Source organism: Pleurodeles waltl, chromosome 3_1, assembly GCF_031143425.1.
Source record: "Pleurodeles waltl isolate 20211129_DDA chromosome 3_1, aPleWal1.hap1.20221129, whole genome shotgun sequence".
Lineage (NCBI taxonomy): Eukaryota > Metazoa > Chordata > Amphibia > Caudata > Salamandridae > Pleurodeles > Pleurodeles waltl.
The window spans coordinates 1,638,909,360-1,638,932,273 of record NC_090440.1 but is presented as its reverse complement, the minus strand read 5'-3'; the positions used below and the strand labels follow the sequence as shown (position 1 = coordinate 1,638,932,273).

The following is a 22,914-nucleotide window of genomic DNA, read 5'->3' as shown; positions in this document are numbered from 1 at the left end:
AGGCACACTCGACTAGAAAGAAAGGTGCTACCATGGCCTTTCTAGGAAATATTCATATGACTGAAATATGTAAGGCAGCCACATGGTCTACGCCTCCTACGTTTACCAAACACTACTGCGTGAATGTGTTAACAGCACAACAAGCCACAGTAGGCCAAGCAGTATTACGAACTTTGTTTCGAACAACTTCAACTCCTACAGGCTGAACCACCGCTTTTGGGGAGATAACTGCTTACTAGTCTATGCACAACATGTGTATCTGCAGCTACACATGCCATCGAACGGAAAATGTCACTTACCCAGTGTACATCTGTTCGTGGCATGAGTCGCTGCAGATTCACATGCGCCCACCCGCCTCCCCGGGAGCCTGTAGCCGTTTCGAAGTTGATCTTGAACATTTGCAAATTTGTAAATATAACACTTTAAACTACATTATGTACATACATATTCACTCCATTGCATGGGCACTATTACTATAATACACAACTCCTACCTCACCCTCTGCGGGGAAAACAATCTAAGATGGAGTCGACGCCCATGCGCAATGGAGCCGAAAGGGGAAGAGTCCCTCGATCTTGTGACTCGAAAAGACTTCTTCGAAGAAAAACAACTTGTAACACTCCGAGCCCAACACTAGATGGCGGGATGTGCACAGCATGTGAATATATATATATATATATATATATATATATATATATATATATATATATATATAAGAAAAGATGTCCTGATCTGCGTGTTACGGCGCACTTAATTCTCCGGTGGTGCTGGTTTGAGGCAGGACAACCATATTTTCAAAAAACAAGATTCTCTTTCTGTTTTAGCAAGAGAAAACCGCACTCTGTCGTTGTGCCAAAAATACCTTAACTTTTAATACATTAGTGAGATCATAAACAAACAAACAGGAATCCCCTGACGCGTTTCGGTCTCACCAGACCTTGTTCACAGGTGTGAACAAGGTCTGGTGAGACCGAAACGCGTCAGGGGATTCCTGTTTGTTTGTTTATGATCTCACTAATGTATTAAAAGTTAAGGTATTTTTGGCACAACGACAGAGTGCGGTTTTCTCTTGCTAAAACAGAAAGAGAATCTTGTTTTTTGAATATATATATATATATATATATATATATATATATATATAATGTGTGTTCGATGGCATGTGTAGTATTGGGTTCGGAGTGTTACAAGTTGTAGGAAGTTGGCTCTGTATGCACTATTTCAAAGTAAGGAACAGTATGCACAGAGTCCAAGGGATCCCCTTAGAGGTAAGGTAGTGGCAAAAAGAGATAATTCTAATGCTCTATTTTGTGGTAGTGTGGTTGAGCAGTAGGCTTATCAAAGGAGTAGTGTTAAGCATTTGTTGTACATACACAAGCAATAAATGAGGAACACACACTCAAAGACCATTCCAGGCCAATAGGTTTTTGTATAGAAAAATATATTTTCTTAGTTTATTTTAAGAACCACAGGTTCAAATTTTACATGTAATACTTTAAATGAAAGGTATTGTAGGTAGGTACTTTAGGAACTTTGAATAATCAAAATAGCATATACAATCTTCACATAAATCACATATAGCTATTTTAAAACTAGACACAGTGCAATTTTCAACAGTTCCTGGGGGGAGTAAGAGTTAGTTAGTTTTTGCAGGTAAGTAAACCACCTACGGGGTTCAAGTTTGGGTCCAAGGTAGCCCAATGTTGGGGGTTCAGAGCAACCCCAAAGTTACCACACCAGCAGCTCAGGGCCAGTCAGGTGCAGAGTTCAAAGTGGTGCCCAAAACACATAGGCTTCAATGGAGAAGGGGGTGCCCCGGTTCCAGTGTGCCAGCAGGTAAGTACCCGCGTCTTCAGAGGGCAGACCAGGGGGGTTTTGTAGGGCACCGGGGGGGGACACAAGTTAGCACAGGAAGTACACCCTCAGAAGCACGGGGGCGGCCGGGTGCAGTGTGCAAACACACGTCAGGTTTCCAATGTAAATCAATGGGAGACCAAGGGGTCTCTTCAGTGATGCAGGCAAGGGGGGGGCTCCTCGGGGTAGCCACCACCTGGGCAAGGGAGAGGGCCTCCTGGGGGTCACTCCTGCACTGGAGTTCCGATCTTTCAGGTCCTGGGGGCTGCGGGTGCAGAGGCTTTACCAGGTGTCGGGATCTGGGAAGCAGGCAGTCGCGGTCAGGGGGAGCCTCGGGATTCCCTCTGCAGGCGTCGCTGTGTGGGGGTCAGGGAGGGGCAACTCTGGCTACTCAGTCTCGTAGCCGCCGGGGAGTCCTCCCTGAAGTGTTGTTTCTCCACAAGTCGAGCCAGGGGCGTCGGATGCAGAGTACCAAGTCTCACGCTTCCGGCGGGAAACGCAGTTGTCTTGAAGTTGCTCCTTTGAAACAAAGTTGCAGTCTTGGGTGAACAGAGCCGCTGTCCTCAGGAGTTTCTTGGTCCTTCTAGAGCAGGGCAGTCCTCTGAGGATTCAGAGGTTGCTGGTCCCTGGGTAAAGCGTCGCTGGAGCAGTGTCTTTAGAAGTGGGGAGAAAGGCCGGTAGAGCTGGGGCCAAAGCAGTTGGTGTCTCAGTCTTCTCTGCAGGGTTTTTCAGCTTAGCAGTCCTCTTCTTCTTAGGTTGCAGGAATCTGAGTTCCTAGGTTCTGGAGAGCCCTTAAATACTAAATTTAAGGGCGTGTTTAGGTCTGGGGGGTTAGTAGCCAATGGCTACTAGCCCGGAGGGTGGGTACACCCTCTTTGTGCCTCCTCCCAAGGGGTGGGGGTCACATTCCTATCCCTAGTGGGGGAATCCTCCATCTGCAAGATGGAGGATTTCTAAAAGTCAGTCTACCTCAGCTCAGGACACCTTAGGGGCTGTCCTGACTGGCCAGTGACTCCTCCTTGTTATTCTCATTATCTCCTCTGGCCTTGCTGCCAAAAGTGGGGCCGTGGCCGGAGGGGGGCGGGCAACTCCACTAGCTGGAGTGCCCTGTGGTGCTGTAACAAAGGGGGTGAGCCTTTGAGGCTCACCGCCAGGTGTTCCAGTTCCTGCAGGGGGAGGTGTGAAGCACCTCCACCCAGTACAGGCTTTGTTACTAGCCACAGAGTGACAAAGGCACTCTCCGAATGTGGCCAGCAACATGTCTCGAGTGTGGCAGGCTGCTAAAACCAGTCAGCCTACACAGGTAGTTGGTTAAGGTTTCAGGGGGCACCTCTAAGGTGCCCTCTCGGGTGTATGTTACAATAAAATGTACACTGGCATCGGTGTGCATTTATTGTGCTGAGAAGTTTGATACCAAACTTCCCAGTTTTCAGTGTAGCCATTATGGTGCTGTGGAGTCCGTGTTTGACAGACTCCCAGACCATATACTCTTATGGCTACCCTGCATTTACAATGTCTAAGGTTTGGCTTAGACACTGTAGGGGCACAGTGCTCATGCACTGGTGCCCTCACCTATGGTATAGTGCACCCTGCCTTAGGGCTGTAAGGCCTGCTAGAGGGGTGACTTATCTATACTGCATAGGCAGTGTGAGGTTGGCATGGCACCCTGAGGGGAGTGCCATGTCGACTTACTCGTTTTGTCCTCACCAGCACACACAAGCTGGCAAGCAGTGTGTCTGTGCTGAGTGAGGGGTCCCCAGGGTGGCATAAGATATGTTGCAGCCCTTAGAGACCTTCCCTGGCATCGGGGCCCTTGGTACCAGGGGTACCAGTTACAAGGGACTTACCTGGATGCCAGGGTGTGCCAATTGTGAAAACAAAAGTACAGGTTAGGGAAAGAACCCTGGTGCTTGGGCCTGGTTAGCAGGCCTCAGCACATTTTCAAATCAAAACTTAGCATCAGCAAAGGCAAAAAGTCAGGGGGTAACCATGCCAAGGAGGCATTTCCTTACACAGCCCCCCCCCCCACAAACGAAAGAGGATGAGACTAACCTTTCCCAAGAGAGTCTTCATTTTCTAAGTGGAAGAACCTGGAAAGGCCATCTGCATTGGCATGGGCAGTCCCAGGTCTGTGTTCCCCTATAAAGTCCATTTCCTGTAGGGAGATGGACCACCTCAACAGTTTTGGATTTTACCTTTCATTTGCATCAGCCATCTGAGAGGTCGGTGGTCATTTTGAACTACAAAGTGAGTACCAAAGAGGTATGGTCTCAGCTTATTCAGGGACCAAACCACACCAAAGGCCTCCCTCTCAATGGCACTCCAACGCTGCTCCCTGGGGAGTAACCTCCTGCTAATGAAAGCAACAGGCTGGTCAAGGCCATCATCATTTGTTTGGGACAAAACTGCCCCTATCCCATGTTCAGAGGCATCTGTCTGCACAATGAACTGCTTGGAGTAATCTGGAGCTTTTAGAACTGGTGCTGTGCACATTGCTTGTTTCAGGGTGTCAAAGGCCTGTTGGCATTCTACAGTCCAGTTTACTTTCTTGGGCATTTTCTTGGAGGTAAGTTCTGTGAGGGCTGTCACTATGGATCCATATCCCTTCACAAACCTTCTGTAATACCCAGTCAAGCCAAGGAATGCCCTGACTTGAGTCTGGGTTTTTGGAGCTGCCCCGTCCAGAATAGTCTGGATCTTAGGCTGGAGTGGCTGAACTTGGCCTCCACCTACAAGGTGTCCCAAGTAAGCCACAGTTCCCTGCCCTATCTGGCATTGGGATGCCTTGATAGAGAGGCCTGATGATTGCAGAGCCTTAAAAACCTTCTTCAGGTGGACGAGGTGATCCTGCCAGCTGGAGCTAAAGACAGCAATATTGTCAAGATAAGTGGCACTAAAGGACTCCAAGCCAGCAAGGACTTGATTCACCAACCTTTGGAAGGTGGCAGGGGCATTCTTTAAACCAAAGGGCATAACAGTAAACTGATAATGCACATCAGGTGTGGAGAATTCTGTCTTTTCTTTTGCTCCTGGTGCCATTTTGATTTGCCAGTACCCTGCTGTTAAGTCAAAGGTACTTAAGAATTTGGCAGCACCTAATTTATCAATCAGTTCATCAGCCCTTGGAATGGGATGGGCATCTGTCTTGGTGACAGAATTAAGTCCTCTGTAGTCCACACAAAACCTCATCTCTCTCTTTCCATCTTTGGTGTGAGGTTTTGGGGACTAAGACCACTGGGCTAGCCCAGGGACTGTCAGAGTGCTCAATGACTCCCAATTCCAGCATCTTGTGGACTTCCACCTTGATGCTCTCCTTAACTTGGTCAGACTGTCTGAATATTTTGTCTCCTGTGTCCACATCATGGGTACACAGGTGTGTCTGACCAGGGGTTAGGGAAAAGAGCTCAGCAAACTGTTGCAGGACTTTCCTACAATCAGATTGCTGTTGGCTAGAGAGGGTGTCTGAATAGATCACTCCATCTACTGAACCATCTTTAGGGTTTGATGAGAGGAGATCAGGGAGAGGTTCACTCTCAGCTTCCTGGTCCTCATCTGTTACCATCAACAGAGTCACATCAGCCCTATCATGGAAGAGCTTAAGGCGGTTCACATTGATCACCCTCTTGGGGCTCCTTCTAGTGCCTAGGTCCACCAGGTAGGTGACTTGACTCTTCTTCTCTAGCACTGGGTAAGGGCCACTCCATTTGTCCTGAAGTGCCCTGGGAGCCACAGGCTCCAAAACCCAGACTTTCTGCCCTGGTTGAAATTCAACCATTGCAGCCTTTTGGTCATACCAAAACTTCTGGAGCTGTTGGCTGGCCTCAAGGTTTTTACTTGCCTTTTCCATGTACTCTGCCATCCTTGAACGTAGGCCAAGTACATAGTACACTGTCTTGTTTAGGCTCATGAAGAGGTCTCTCCCAGCCTTCTTTCACAAGAGCTAGTGGTCCCCTTACAGGGTGGCCAAACAGACGTTCAAAGGGTGAGAACCCTACTCCCTTCTGAGGCACCTCCCTGTAAGCGAAAAGCAGACATGGCAAGAGGACATCCCATCTCCTTTTGAGTTTTTCAGGGAGCCCCATGATCATGCCTTTTAATGTCTTGTTGAATCTCTCAACAAGACCATTAGTTTGTGGATGGTAAGGTGTAGTGAATTTATAAGTCACTCCACACTCATTCCACATGTGTTTCAGGTATGCTGACATGAAGTTGGTACCTCTGTCAGACACCACATCCTTAGGAAAACCCACTCTGGTAAAAATACCAATGAGGGCCTTGGCTACTGCAGGGGCAGTAGTCGACCTAAGGGGAATAGCTTCAGGGTATCTAGTAGCATGATCCACTACTACTAGTATGTACATATTCCCTGAGGCTGTGGGAGGTTCAAGTGGACCCACTATGTCCACATCCACTCTTTCAAAGGGGACCCCCACCACTGGAAGTGGAATGAGGTGGGCCTTTGGGTGTCCACCTGTCTTACCACTGGCTTGACAGGTGGTACAGGAGACCCAAAACTCCTGGACTTTCTGGGACATGTTGGGCCAATAGAAGTGGTTCACTAGTCTCTCCCACGTCTTGGTTTGTCCCAAATGCCCAGCAAGAGGAATATCATGGGCTAAGGTCAGTATGAACTCTCTAAACTCCTGAGGCACTACCACTCTCCTAGTGGCACCAGGTTTGGGGTCTCTTGCCTCAGTGTAAAGGAGTCAATTTTCCCAATAGACCCTATGTGTTCCAGTTTTCTTGCCATTGGATTCTTCAGCAGCTTGCTGCCTAAGGCCTTCAAGAGAGGGACAGGTTGCTTGTCCCTTACACAACTGCTCCCTTGAGGGTGCCCCTGGGCCTAAGAGCTCAACCTGATAAGGTTATAACTCCATAAGATCAGTTCCCTCAGAGGGCAGAACTTCTTCCTGAGAAGAGAGGTTCTCTTTTTGTTGTTGTGTTGCAGCTGGTTTCACAGTTGTCTTTCCTTTTCTCTTGGTAGGCTGGGCCCTTTTTCCAGGCTCCAGCTCTACTTTTTCACCCTGAGCCTTGCACTGTGCCCTTGTCTTGACACACACCAGTTCAGGGATACCCAGCATGGCTGCATGGGTTTTCAGTTCTACCTCAGCCCATGCTGAGGACTCCAGGTCATTTCCAAGCAAACAGTCTACTGGGATATTTGAGGAGAACACCACCTGTTTCAGGCCATTGACCCCTCCCCACTCTAAAGTTACCATAGCCATGGGATGTACTTTAGTCTGATTGTCAGCGTTGGTGACTGGATAAGTTTGTCCAGCCAGGTATTGACCAGGGGAAACCAGTTTCTCTGTCACCATGGTGACACTGGCACCTGTATCACTCAGGCCTTCTACACTTGTCCCATTAATTAAGAGCTGCTGCCTGTATTTTTGCATGTAAGGAGGCCAGGCAGCCAGTGTGGCTAAATCCATCCCACCCTCAGAGACTAATGTAGCTTCAGTGTGACACCTGATTTGCTCTGGGCACACTGTTGATCCCACTTGGAGACTAGCCATTCCAGTGTTAGCTGGAGTGGATTTAGAAGTGGTACTTTTCTTGGGACAGGCCTTGTCTCAAGTTTGGTGTCCAGGCTGATTACAGCTACAACACCAGGCCTTTTTGTGATCAAAGTTTTTACCCTTGTACCCAAAATTGGATTGTGAAGAGGTTCTGGGCCCACCCTCCTGTGCAGGTTTTTGGGGGCCTGTAGAAGACTCTTTACTATTTTTGTTTTTGGATGTCTCAACACTCTTCCCCTGGGGAGGCTTTGTGACCCCTTTCTTTTGGTCACCCCCTGTGGAAGTCTTGGTCACCCTAGTCTTGACCCAATGGTCCGCCTTCTTTCCCAATTTTTTGGGGAGAAATTGGTCCTAGGTCTACCAGATGCTGATGCAGTTTATCATTTGAAAGGTGTTCTTTCACAAATAGATTGTACAGCCCATCATAATTATTTACACCACTGCCTTGAATCCAACCATCCAGTGTTTTTACTGAGTAGTCCACAAAATCAACCCAGGTCTGGCTCGAGGTTTTTTGAGCCCCCCTGAATCTAATTCTATACTCCTCAGTGTAGAATCCAAAGCCCTCAATCAGGGTACCCTTCATGAGGTCATAAGATTCTGCATCTTTTCAAGAGAGTGTGAGGAGTCTATCCCTACACTTTCCAGTGAACATTTCCCAAAGGAGAGCACCCCAGTGAGATCTGTTTACTTTTCTGGTTGCACAAGCCCTCTCAAAAGCTGTGAACCATTTGGTGATGTCATCACCATCTTCATATTTAGTTACAATCCCTTTAGGGATTTTCAACATGTCAGGAGATTCTCTGACCCTATTTATGTTGCTGCCACCATGGATGGGACCAAAACCCATCTCTTGTCTTTCCCTTTCTATGGCTAGGAGCTGTCTCTCCAAAGCCAATCTTTTGGCCATCCTGGGTAACAGGAGGTCATCTTCACTGAGGCTATCCTCAGTGACTTCAGAGGTGCTGGCCCCTCCTGTGAGGGAAGCTGCATCACTGACTATCACAGTTGGAATTAGGGATTGAGGGTCCCTGATCTCCCTAATTAGGACTGGAAGGCGGGAATTCTCCTCCAAGTCACTATCATCATCCTCTGGGTTGTCATCCTCAGAGGGGTTGGCTTTTTCAAACTCTGCCAAAAGCTCCTGAAGCTGTTGTTTGGAGGGTCTTAAGCCAATTGGGATTTTCTTTATTTTGCAGAGAGACCTTAGCTCCCTCATCTTAATATGGAGGTAAGGTGTGAGGTCTAGTTCCACCACTTTCTCACCTGCACCAGGCATTATGTTTCTAAAAGTTGAAATACTTTTTATGAATCTAAAACTATCTCTAGAACTTAATTCAAACTTTCACAAAACTTTTAACCTCTAAAAGAAATGCTAACAGGAACTAACACAAGGCCCTAGCAGGACTTTTACAAATTTAGAAAAATAGCTCAAATTGCAAAAATCTATTTCTAATGACAATTTTTGGAATTTGTCGTGTGATCAGGTATTGGCTGAGTACTAGCAAATGCAAAGTCTTGTACCCCACCGCTGATCTACCAATGTAGGAAGTTGGCTCTGTATGCACTATTTCAAAGTAAGGAATAGTATGCACAGAGTCCAAGCGTTCCCCTTAGAGGTAAGCTAGTGGCAGAAAGAAATAATTCTAATGCTCTATTTTGTGGTAGTGTGGTAGAGCAGTAGGCTTATCAAAGGAGTAGTGTTAAGCATTTGTTGTACATACACAAGCAATAAATGAGGAACACACACTCAAAGACAATTCCAGGCCAATAGGTTTTTGAATAGAAAAATATATTTTCTTAGTTTATTTTAAGAACCACAGGTTCAAATTTTACATGTAATACTTTAAATGAAAGGTATTGCAGGTAGGTACTTTAGGAACTTTGAATAACCAAAATAGCATATACAGTCTTCACATAAATCACATATAGCTATTTTAAAACTAGACAGTGCAATTTTCAACAGTTCCTGGGGGGAGTAAGAGTTAGTTAGTTTTTGCAGGTAAGTAAACCACCTACGGGGTTCAAGTTTGGGTCCAAGGTAGCCCACCGTTGGGGGTTCAGAGCAACCCTAAAGTTACCACACCAGCAGCTCAGGGCCAGTCAGGTGCAGAGTTCAAAATGGTGCCTAAAACACATAGGCTTCAATGGAGAAGGGGGTGCCCCGGTTCCAGTCTGCCAGCAGGTAAGTACCCGTGTCTTCGGAGGGCAGACCAGGGTGGTTTTGTAGGCACTGGGGTTTGGACACAAGTTAGCACAGGAAGTACACCCTCAGCAGCACGGGGGCGGCCGGGTGAAGTGTGCAAACACACGTCGGGTTTCCAATGTAAATCAATGGGAGACCAAGGGGTCTCTTCAGCGATGCAGGCGAGGGGGGGGGGGGGGGGCCTCCTCGGGGTAGCCACCACCTGGGCAAGGGAGAAGGCCTCCTGGGGGTCACTCCTGCACTGGAGTTCCGATCTTTCAGGTCCTGGGGGCTGCAGGTGCAGAGTCTTTACCAGGCGTTGGGATCTGGCAAGCAGGCAGTCGCGGTCAGGGGGAGCCTCAGGATTCCCTCTGCAGGCGTCGCTGTGGGGGATCAGGGGGGGCAACTCTGGCTACTCACAGTCTTGTATCCGCCGGGGAGTCCTCCCTGAAGTGTTGTTTCTCCACAAGTCGAGCCCGGGGCGTCGGGTGCAGAGTAGCAAGTCTCGCGCTTCCGGCGGGAAACGCAGTTGTCTTGAAGTTGCTCCTTTGAAACAAAGTTGCAGTCTTGGGTCAACAGAGCCGCTGTCCTCAAGAGTTTCTTGGTCCTTCTAGAGCAGGGCAGTCCTCTGAGGATTCAGAGGTCGCTGGTCCCTGCGGAAAGCGTCGCTGGAGCAGTGTCTTTAGAAGTGGGGAGAAAGGCCGGTAGAGCTGGGGCCAAAGCAGTTGGTGTCTCAGTCTTCTCTGCAGGGTTTTTTTTCAGCTTAGCAGTCCTCTTCTTCTTAGGTTGCAGGAATCTGAGTTCCTAGGTTCTGGGGAGCCCTTAAATACTAAATTTAAGGGCGTGTTTAGGTCTGGGGGGTTAGTAGCCAATGGCTACTAGCCCTGAGGTTGGGTACACCCTCTTTGTGCCTCCTCCCAAGGGGAGGGGGTCACATTCCTATCCCTATTGGGGGAATCCTCCATCTGCAAGATGGAGGATTTCTAAAGGTCAGAGTCACCTCAGCTCAGGACACCTTAGGGGCTGTCCTGACTGGCCAGTGACTCCTCCTTGTTATTCTCATTATCTCCTCCGGCCTTGCTGCCAAAAGTGGGGCCGTGGCCGGAGGGGGGGCGGGCAACTCCACTAGCTGGAGTGCCCTGTGGTGCTGTAACAAAGGGGGTGAGCCTTTGAGGCTCACCGCCAGGTGTTTCAGTTCCTGCAGGGGGAGGTGTGAAGCACCTCCACCCAGTACAGGCTTTACTAGCCACAGAGTGACAAAGGCACTCTCCCCATGTGGCCAGCAACATGTCTCGAGTGTGGCAGGCTGCTAAAAGCAGTCAGCCGACACGGGTAGTTGGTTAAGGTTTCAGGGGGCACCTCTAAGGTGCCCTCTGGGGTGTATGTTACAATAAAATGTACACTGGCATCAGTGTGCATTTATTGTGCTGAGAAGTTTGATACCAAACTTCCCAGTTTTCAGTGTAGCCATTATGGTGCTGTGGAGTTTGTGCATGACAGACTCCCAGACCATATACTCTTATGGCTACCCTGCACTTACAATGTCTAAGGTTTTGCTTGGACACTGTAGGGGCACAGTGCTCATGCACTGGTGCCCTCACCTATGGCATAGTGCACCCTGCCTTAGGGCTGTAAGGCCTGCTAGAGGGGTGACTTATCTATACTGCATAGGCAGTGTGAGGTTGGCATGGCACCCTGAGGGGAGTGCCATGTCGACTTACTCGTTTTGTCCTCACCAGCACACACCAGCTGGCAAGCAGTGTGTCTGTGCTGAGTGAGGGGTCCCCAGGGTGACATAAGATATGCTGCAGCCCTTAGAGACCTTCCCTGGCATCAGGGCCCTTGGTACCAGGGGTACCAGTTACAAGGGATTTACCTGGATGCCAGGGTGTGCCAATTGTGAAAACAAAAGTACAGGTTAGGGAAAGAACACTGGTGCTGGGGCCTGGTTAGCAGGCCTCAGCACACTTTCAAATCAAAACTTAGCATCAGCAAAGGCAAAAAGTCAGGGGGTAACCATGCCAAGGAGGCATTTCCTTACACAAGTTGTTTTTCTTCGAAGAAGTGTTTTTGAGTCACGGGATCGAGTGATTCCTCCTCTTCGGCTCCATTGCGCATGGGCATCGACTCCATGTTAGATTGTTTTCTTTCCGCCGTCTGGTTCGGACGTGTTTCCTTTCGCTCTGATAGTTCGATTCGGAAAACTTTGAAAACGCTTCTTTTTTTTTTGTCGGTATTGGATCGATCGGGTAAAATCTTCTGTCGACACTTCGGTACCGTCAGAAGAGACAGCTCTACTCGCCCTTCGGGGTGCGCACGTACAACTCGGGCCTGGTCAGGCTGACCGCGAGGAAGCCTCATGGATCGGACTTCATTCCGATTCTGTCCTCTGTGCCATGCCAAATTCCCTTATACAGACTGTCTGTAATCTTTGCCTTTCCCCAGATCATCAGGAAGAAAATTGCTAGGCCTGCCGATCCTTCCGATCAAAAAAGACACTTCGGGACAGAAGAGCACAAAGGCTTGAGATGGGGTCAAAAAACTCCAAACATCTCGACGTCGAAAAGGAAGAGATCATGCAGACAGCAGTCTCCGTTTGAGGATCTGACTCCGACCAGGAATCTGAGGAAGACAGACCGGTCACAGCAGGACAACACGTGAGTACGCCTGCCCCGGTACCCTCTCAAAGACAGAAACATAAGGCCCTGGGGACGCCACTGCCGGAAGGCCATTGCTTGACCCGAAAGAAGACACCTGGTGACCAAACTGCCAGTTTGGCAACGAAAATGGCCACTCCTCCGAAACCATTGGAGTCGACGAGCAAGCACCGCTCTTCGGAGTCGAAATTTCGGAAATCCCTTTTGGAGCGGAGACCATCCACAACACCATCTTTTTCGATACCGAAAAAGCCAGCCTCCAAGCCGAAAAGAGCAGGTTACACCGAGGAGCATGGACTTTCTAAAACACTCAAAGAAAGCCGTGAGACTTCTGAGGAGGACTCCCAAATACAGCCAATACTGGAAGTAATGGATGAAAGGCAAGCCAGGATTCATATCCACAAAGAAACTGGCAGAATCTTAACAGCTCCTCCTCTAAAACCTAAGAGGAAATTAGCCTTTCAGGAGGAATTGGACACAACACAGCCTTCAGCTAAAGTTCCAAAGGAGAGACCACCACCTCCTCAATTTTCTCCTCCTCCCTCTCCACACCTGCATAGCTCTCCTACTACCAGTCCTACACCAATGCAGTCACCATCACATTCGTTTGACTCGCAACAAGACAATGTAGACCCATGGGATCTTTGATACAGATCCCATCCCGACAACGACCCAGACTGCTATCCCTCTAAGCCTTCACACCTGAGGATAGTACAGGGTACAATCAAGTTTTAGCTAGGGCTGCAGCATACTATAGTTTCACCATGCACACAAACATTGGAGGACGATTTTTTGTTTAATACACTCTCCTCCACGCATTCAACATACCAGTCGCTCCCTATGCTCCCTGGCATGCTAAAACGTAAAGAGGGCAAACTCTGTCATCAAGTGATTTACCCCCACCAGACAAAGAGAGTAGGAAATTTGATGCTGCAGGGAAGAGAGTTGCATCCCAGGCAGCCAACCAATCGAGAATAGCCAACTCACAGGCGTTGTTGGCTAGATACGACAGGGCCCATTGGGATGAGATGCAAGATATAATTCAGCATCTCCAAAAGGAACATCAAAAAAGGGCACAGCAAATAGTGGAGGAAGGACAAGCCATCACCAATAATCAGATTAGGTCTGCCCTAGACGCAGCAGACACAGCTGCCAGGAGTGTCAATACTGCTGTAACAATAAGGAGGCATGCATGGCTCAGGTCCTCGGGTTTCAAACCCGAAATCCAACAAGCGGTGTTGAATATGCCGTTCAACAAAAAAATACTTTTCGGCCCAGAAGTGGACACTGCAATTGAAAAATTGCGTAAGGATTCAGCATAGCAGAAGCTATGGGTGAACTATACACCACACGATATTGGGGATCCTTTTGGAAACCTCAGTTTAGAGGGGGACTTAGGACTCAACCGGCAGAGGCATCCACATCGCAGGCAAAACCAGCCTACCAACCTCAATACAAACGAGGTGGTTTTAAGAGCACATATAGAGGACAGTATCCCAAAAGTAGAGGGAAATATCAAACAGCTAAACAAACCTCACAACACACTAAACAGTGACTTGTTTCATTCCCTTCCACTCCACACCTCCCCTGTGGGAGGAAGACTACAAAAGTTCCACACCAATTGGCAAAACATTACCACAGACAATTGGGTACTATCAATTATCCGCAATGGCTATTGCCTAGAATTGATACAAACTCCCCCAATCATTCCACCAAAACCACACAAATTATTCACAGAACACATCAATCTGTTACAGGAAGAAGTCAGATCTCTATTACTCAAACAAGCAATAGAACCCGTGCCACAAAATCCAAGTAGGGACGGGAGTTTACTCACTATACTTCCTAATTCCCAAAAAGGATGGCATCCTAAGACCTATATTGGATCTCAGGATCCTCAACCTTTACATCCTGTCAGAACACTTTCACATGGTAACTCTCCAGGATGTTATCCCACTACTTCAAAAACACTATTTCATGGCAACATTAGACCTCAAGGATACGTATTTTCATATACCCATCCATCCGGCGCACAGAAAATATCTCAGGTTTGTTATTCAAGGAAAGCACTATCAGTTCAAAGTGTTACCCTTCGGAATAACAACAGCTCCAAGGGTATTCACAAAGTGCTTAGCATTAGTCACAGCCTTTCTAAAAAGACAACATATACATGTCTTTCCATATCTAGATGATTGGCTGATAAAATCAAACAGTCATATGCAATGTCAAAACCATGCACATTACGTAATACAAACCCTGCACACGCTATGGTTCTCAATAAATTAACAAAAGTCGCAACTGCAACAAATACAACAGTATTTAGGTGCAATACTAAATACTCAAAGCGCTAGCAAGTCCAAATACAGAAAGAATACAAGCATTCCAAAATATAATCACACAGATACATACAGGTCAACAGTACTGTCAGATTTGTCATGAAAATATTAGGGATAATGGCATCATGTATTGCAATTGTTCCACATGCAAGACTAAATATGCGGCCCTTGCAACAGTGGCTTGCACAACAATTGTCACAGGCACACGGTCAACTTCAAGATCTAGTGCTGATAGACCGCCAAACGTACATGTCCCTTCAGTGGTGGAATTCCACAAATCTAAACAAAGGGCGGCCTTTTCAAGACCCTGTGCCTCAGACCATAATTACAACAGATGCATCAATGATTGGCTGGGGAGCTCACCTCAACAATCACAACATCCAAGGACAATGGGATACCCAACACACAAACAGCTACACATAAATCACTTAGAGCTGTTAGCTGTATCCTCACTCAAGGCTTTTCAGCCTCCTCTCACTCAGAAGAATGTCCTAATCAAAACAGACAACATGACCCCCATGTATTACCTAAACAAGCAAGGGGGGACACATTTGTCCCAACTCTTCCTCCTAGCTCCAAAAATTTGGAAATGGGCAATACACAACCAGATTCACCTAGTAGCACAATACATTGCTGGGATACACAACCAACTAGCAGATGTTCTCAGCAGAAATCATCAACAAACACGAGTGGGAGATTCACCCTCAAGTACTTCAAAAATACTTTCACCAGTGGGGAATACCAAACATAGATCTGTTCGCCACAGGCGAAAACGCAAAATGCCAAAACTTTGCATCCAGACACCCACATCCCCTATCCAAGGGCAATGCCCTATGGATCAATTGGTCAGGGATATTTGCTTACACTTTTCCCACACTCCATGATACTCATAGCGCCAACGTGGGCCCGTCAACCATGGTACACAACATTATTAGTACCACACTCCAAACTCCCAAACAGACCAGACCTGTTGACACAAAACAAAGGGCCGATCAGAAACCCAAATCCCAACACACTCAATCTAGCAATTTGGCTCCAGAGGTCATAGAGTTTGGGTATTTACAACTACCATCAGAATGTCTAGAAGTGATTAAACAAGCAAGAAAACCCACTACTAGACAGTGCTATGCTAACAAATGGAAAAGATTTGTATATTATTGTCAATCTAAAGAGATTACTCCTCTTAAAGCATCAATACAAAATATTGTATGCTATTTACTTCATTTGCAAAAATCTAATTTAGCATTCTCTTCCATAAAAATACATCTTACTGCAATTTCAGCATATTTGCAAAATGTACAACACAGCTCTTTATTTAGAGTATCTGTTATTAATGCCTTCATGGAAGGCTTAAAACGCATCATTCCACCTAGGACACCTCCAGTTCCTTCTTGGAATTTAAACATAGTGCTTACGCAACTTATGGGTCCACCATTTGAACCTATGCACTCATGTCAAATGCAATTCTTAACATGGAAAGTTGCCTTCCTAGTCGTAATTACATCATTGCGAAAAGTTAGTGAAATTCAAGCTTTCTCTATTCAAGAACCGTTCATACAAGTACACAATCATAAAGTCGTACTACAAACTAACCCCAAATTTCTTCAAAAAGTATTATCACCTTTTCATATCAATCAAACAATGGAACTGCCAGTCTACTTCCCACAGCCAGATTCTGTGGCAGAAAGAGCTCTATAGACATTAGATATTAAAAGAGCACCAATGTACTATATAGATAGAACAAAACCATTCAGAAGAACTAAACAGCTGTTTGTAGCCTTTCAAAAACCTCATACTGGTAACCCCATTTCAAAACAAGGATTAGCAAGATGGATAGTAAGATGCATCCAAACATGCTACGTTAAAGCCAATAGACAACTCTTGGTTACTCCTAAAGCACATTCCACAAGAAAGAAAGGTGCTACAATGGCTTTTTTTAGGAAACATACCAATGGCTGAAATATGTAAAGCAGCTACTTGGTCAACACCACATACGTTTACTAAACACTATTGTGTTGATGTTTTAGCAACACAGCAAGCCGTAGTAGGTCAAGCTGTACTAAGAACATTATTTCAAACAACTTCAACTCCTACAGGCTAACCACTGCTTTTATGGGAGGAATAACTGCTTTCTAGTCTATGCATAGCATGTGTATCTGCAGCTACACATGCCACCGAACAGAAAATGTCACTTACCCAGTTTACATCTGTTCGTGGCATGTTACGCAGAAGAATTTACATGCACTCTCCCACCTCCCAAGCAGCCTGTAGTCGTTTAAGTTAACAACATTTGTACATATGTGTGTGTGTGTATATATATATATATATATATATATATATAACATTCCATTAGCATGGGCATCTCTTTTCTTTATACTCTATCACTCCTACCTTACCCTCTGCGGGAAAACAATCTAACATGGAGTCGATGCCCATGCGCAATGGAGCCGAAGAGGAGTCACTCGATCCCGTGACTCGAAAACAATTCTTCGAAGAAAAACAACTTGTAACACTCCAAGCCCAACACTAGATGGCAGAAGTATATGCACAGCATGTGAATCTGCAGCGGAACATGCCAAGAACAGATGTACACTGGGTAAGTGACATTTTCCATATATAAATGTATATATATATGTATGTGTGTGTGTGTATATGTATATATATATATGTGTGTGTAAAGAGATCACATTAGTGGGTGTAGTTTTCCTGAGGGCCGATCGCAGCCCCCCCCCACACACCCATTGACAAAAGTGATTGTTTTTATATATATATATATATATATATATATATATATATATATATATATATATATATTCCTTTTTTTCCCCTTTTTTTTCCTTTTCAATTGCTGTATGGTTTCCCTGGGGGCATAGTGGCCCCAGGGAAAACATACATCTATTTAAAAAAAAAATCGAATTGTCCCCAAAGGGGGTCGCCCTGCCCACAAGCAAACTCCCCCTTCCCCCCAACACCACTGGGAACACCCGTTTCGAGACAATCCCCCCCTTTTTAAATGTGGCCTTCCAGAACTGTAGGTAGGCCCGCAAAGGGGTGGGTTGTGGGGACGGGGGGGAGACACAGAAGATTTCTGTGACTCCCGGTGACAGGATACATTTTTTTAATAAAACCTCCGGTGCAACACACCAGAGGATTTTTTTTTTTTAACCACCTCCAGAGAGGTTAATAGTTTGGAATTTTGACTGAGGCCTAGTACTTAGATTTTCTTGAGGTGATCTCTGACCTAACTAACCAAAATGATCATGCTTAGCTCTTGTCTAATTTTTTTCAGTGTAGGAGCAAACCAATTTACTTGAGTTGTTTTTTAAAGTGTATACATATGAGACTTTTCCAGCAATTTGCGTTTTGACGTTTGAGATGCTGTAGCCTAGTCATGTCGTCAGCTGTTTTTATCAAAACAGCTGTGTTGATATTCCAGGGGTAGGGAATTTAATAAAGAATCTAGTTGCCCAATGGGAGAGGTTGCTTCTTAAATCTTCTTGTCCTGTAAAAATACAAAATCCACCTCTCCCTTTGGTACCAGGTGGTGTGGTGACATTATGACAGTGAATCTCATTATATAAGAGCTTTGATATTAGATTCTCTGACAATGCAAGGGCCAATACTGTAGTAGGGCTTAAATACTGGGGATGTCCTTATTTTGCCACCTTTCTGCAGGTCTACATACTGGGCCTGAAGATAGTGGGAAATAATAAAATATCCTTTTGAGTCTATGCAAATCCACTAACTTGCATGTTTGGAAACTTTCTTCTTCGATGGTTGGGGGGGGAAAAAGTGGTTGAAGGGCAAGTGAATTTGTAAATGCTCCACATTTTCGCATGAACAAATCTGCACAAGCATTTCTGCTCATGCTAAAATACAGTTGACAATCATTTTCTAAGAGTATGATTTCCTGGTCTACTTCAGTAAATTCTTATGAGTTCATGAACTACATTAATCTGCACTGATGCAAAGGCATATACAATTTATTTTCTTCAAGAATTAGGCCCCTATTTTGGTCTGGTGTTAAAGACCTTTTGTTTTTATTAATACTCTCTCTATCTATCTATCGTCTGGCTTTACTGTGAATGATAGCATTCTGCTTTTTCACAAGAAGCATTTCAGCACACAAGGTAGTTTTGTTCAATGCCAGAAACTACTGTGTTAATGTATTCTTTTTGAGACCAAAAATATTTTAGCTTTTTGCCAATATTTGTTACAGTGGTGAGGGCCTGGCAGCTTCCACAACAATGTTTCACAAAAGTCATCTCAAAGCAAGGCACGCATTGACAAAACCAAAAGACTGACCACCAATGTCTGTCCTATTGGCTTTGCCGATGTTTGATTATTTTCATGTTTCCCAAAATCTTGTTGAAACCACATACACTGATTCTCCATTATGAATATATTTTGTAATTACTAGCATTCATCAGCACATTTTACTAAATTATGCTTGAAGGAAATGGTACCTAAAATTTCACAGTAGCTTAGCAAAATGTTCCTAGTTACAAATTTTGTTTTGTGAAAATGTCATTTTAAAAGCAAAGAATCATCAGTCTTGCTTTCAAGCTTCTGCAAATATTTGTATCTAATAAGAGATTATTCTGGGAGCATTATACGTACCCTCACGATGTGTTTTTTTTTTTTTTTACTTTTTTTTTTTTAAATATATAAAAAAAAAATTTTTTACAAAATTGTTTTTACTGGAACCACTGTCAGTAGTGCAGTGCGAGTTTAGAACATTTATTCAGACCACACACCCTAATAATAAAGACAATCCATTAATGAACTGTTAGAAATGGGGTCTCTGGTTGGCAGTCCGTTTACACCCTGGCCAAATAGGGACCCTCACTGTAGTCTGCATAAGGAAATCACATTCCTAAGACAACCCCGCTCGCCCCCTTAGTAGCTTGGCACGAGCAGTCATTCTCATCTCCGAGGCAATATGTTAAGTATTTGTAACCACACACAGTACCACAGTGTAAACACGACAAATGGACACCACTGAAGTAAAAAGAAAAAGAAAAAAAATAGCCAAAATTTATCTAAGTAAAATAACACCAAATCGACAACAATCCAACATACACAAGCAAAGATATGCTTTTTTGAAGATTAAGTCCCTATAAAGCTCTTGAAAAAACAATAGCTCCAACTGGTATTATCACGGCGCGTTGTTGCAGCATTGGTTCCGTTCTGCTACCCAGGAGACAAGGAATAAGTTCCTTACTGCGAGGCAGGGGAGGTGAGGTGTTGGTTCCTTAAGATCTGGTGGGGTTTATGAATCTGGCAGGTCAAGACACGAGGGGAACCACCTCTCGGGGTCGCAGTCACTCCACAGGGCCGCAGGTGCCACAGCGGAGTTGTGTGGCATAGAAGTTGGTGGCACGGCACTCAGGACTCATGATGTCTGAACTACAGAGGTGCTGCAGCAGCTTCGGGCCAGCAGTGCCGGTTCTGTGGCATCAATTGGGATCGTTGCACTTCAGCGGGGATCACAGCTTTGGATGCAGGTAGCGGCGCGGAGTCTAGCACCGGCGCTGGTTTTGGAGTTGTCCTGAGTTGAGGTGCCTGGTTCTTTTGTTTTCACAAGAAGTCGCTTCCAAGGGCCCAGGAACTGGATTTGGCGAGTCAGGACTCTAAGCAAGAAGGCATGGGTGCTGGCAGATGAAGTCTTTGAAGTCTTCTAATAGGAGGCAAGCTCAGCTCAAGTCCTTGGAGAACCTTGGAAAGCAGGATGTAGAAAGCAAAGTTCAGTCTTTTCCCTCCCAGGGCAGAAGTAGCAGCAGCAGGCCAGAACAGCAAAGCAACAGGCAGAGTGGCAGGTCCTCCTCAAGCATCCAGCTCTTCTCCCTGGCAGAATGTCCTCCGTCCAGATTTGTTCTAAAGTTGTGGGATCAGCAGTCCAATACTTATACTCATTTGTGCATTTGAAGTAGGCAAACCTCAAAGGAAAGTCTTTGTAGTGCAGAAAACCCTGCCTCCTCTCTCGGTCCTGGCCCCAGACATAGTGCAGGGGGTGGAGGACTGCTTTGTGCAAGGACAGGCACGGCCCTATTCAGGTGCAAGTGTCAGCTTCTCCCACCACTCTAGCCCAGGAAGACCCATCAGGATATCCAGGACACAGCTCCGCTCCCTTTGTGTGACTGCCTAGAGTGTATTCACAAACAGCCAAACTGTCAGTCTGACCTAGAAGTGTATTCAGAAGCCAGGCAGAGGCACAGAATGGTTAAGCAGGAAAATGCCCACTTTCTAAAAGTGGCATTTTCAAACTTACAATTTAAAAAACAACTTCACCAAAAGATGTGTTTTAAATTATGAGTGAGTTCAGAGACCCCGAACTCTAACACTATCAGGATATGTACAACATGTAGGTGTACAACATGCATGATCTACCTTTTAAATACACTGCACCCTGCCCATCGGGCTGCCTCGGGCCTACCTTAGGGATGACTTACACGAGGTAAAAGGGAAGGTTTGGGCCTGGCACGTGGGTGCACTTGCCAGGTCGAACTGTCAGTTCCAAACTGCCCACACACACTACAGTGGCAGGTCTGAGGCATGTTTACAGGGCTACTCAGGTGGGTGGCACAATCAGTGCTGCAGGCCCACTAGTAGCATTTGATTTACAGGTCCTGGGCACCTCTAGTGCGCTTTACTCTAGACTTAATAGTAAATCAAATATGCCAATCATGGATAAACCAATCACCAATCCAATTTAGACAGGACTTGTATTTGTGCACTGGTCAGCAATGGTAAAGTGCCCAGAGTCCTAAAGCCAGCAAAAATAAAGTTCAAGACCGGATCATAACAGGCGATCAGAAGGCAAAAAGACTGGGGAAACCACGCCAAGAGCTGAAAGGGCTAACATGAATCATAAATACAAGTTGGACCAACATTAACATATGGATACAAATATTACCTAGACTGCCGACAATTCCCTTCTTTGCTCCATAATGTGGTACTGTAAACAAGCAGCCAAAGGGTATGTGCTGGAGAGGGTTGGGCCTGCTTGTACCAACGACAAAATAAACATGAGAACATGTTTTCCTTGACCTCAAACAATATGTCCTGGGCATTGGGCTCTAGAAATTTCACACCTCTGTACGTAGTTGAACGTTGACACTCTTTGTGTCGTTTGTACACAGAATTGATTAATTGTTTTTACATCTGGAAATATGCTGTGGTACATTTTGTCATACTGCTACATGTTAACATGTTATTAAAGTCTCCTTGGAGTTAATCACACTATGCTTTTAACTCCTAATGATCTTTCAACTGTTGTTTACAAAGTTCACTGCCCTATTTGATTTGTGTCTCTTGTTATTTGATTCCATTACATTACCCAGGCTTACTCAATACGTGATTGCTACTTGTGCATGTTTGAAAGAATTTGATAGAATTGTTTTCCTATGCATATAAAATACAATCCGGTCATTTTAAAATGCTCTTTCTGCTGTTCCTCTGCAAAATGATGCAGAAGGTTGAGATTTAGAGACATGACAGATGTTTAAAAAGCTATCCTTATGAATAAGTATTTTATTTTTATGCTGTAGTTTTCAAACACTTATTTAAAACTGTAATTTTGTTTCTGTTCCATCTTGTTGTTTTTCTTCCTTAGGTTGACTTTAGCAGAATACCATGAACAGGAAGAAATATTTAAGCTTCGATTAGGACATCTTAAAAAGGTACATCATAAGTTGAGATCTTGCTGTTTCTGACTAGTTTCATTTCTGAAAATGTCTTTAAATAGAGCACTAATAAGTTATTCAAATCTATTCTTATGCTATTTAAATTTTTTACCCGCATCCTGCATCACATCTTTGTGCCAGGAGTGCCATTCATATGAGGTGCAGCAGTCATGAAATAACACTGGGGAGTGTTCGTGAAGTCACCCTTTGGAAGAGCATCCTCTGCAGCTCATAAAAAGGCTCTGCCTTCTGTATTTTTTATTTTTTTTATTTTTTCATTAGATCTGTTTTCGTCTCTTGAGCTAAACAGTTGTGCAAGCCTTCTGGAGAGCTTCCTTCTTTTTTATGCACCGGTGACTGGGGATACCCAGAGTATAAACTCTGCAGAATGAGTTGATACTGCACTGGTGGAGATAAAGTACATCCTACCTGGCTTGCTACTCTCCTGTTAGCTTGCGACCAGTTCAGGGTAACTTTCACAAAGTCTGACGATGTGGACCATTTGAGAGACACACTCAAGACGGCTAGAGCAAATTGTAGAAATAGACCATACCCACTCATGTGGTAGATGTTTTATATTTTTCTAGTTCACAAAATCTTGACCCACTTGCTATGGCAAGTTACAGGGTACCAACTTACTTGCTTCACCTAGGACATTAAGCTCTGAAATATTATATGAGT

At 45.3% G+C, this 22,914-nt stretch overlaps 1 protein-coding gene across 2 annotated transcripts in view; it reads left to right on the top strand.

Moving 5' to 3' along the window:
• The window catches only part of TLK1 (tousled like kinase 1), a 618,148-nt gene that overhangs the window by 292,515 nt on the left and 302,719 nt on the right, over nt 1-22,914 (top strand). For both annotated transcript variants that reach the window (XM_069225321.1, XM_069225320.1), the window contains one exon: nt 22,164-22,230. In XM_069225321.1, the coding sequence (XP_069081422.1) occupies nt 22,164-22,230 (67 nt within the window). The remainder of the gene's footprint in view (nt 1-22,163; nt 22,231-22,914) is intronic.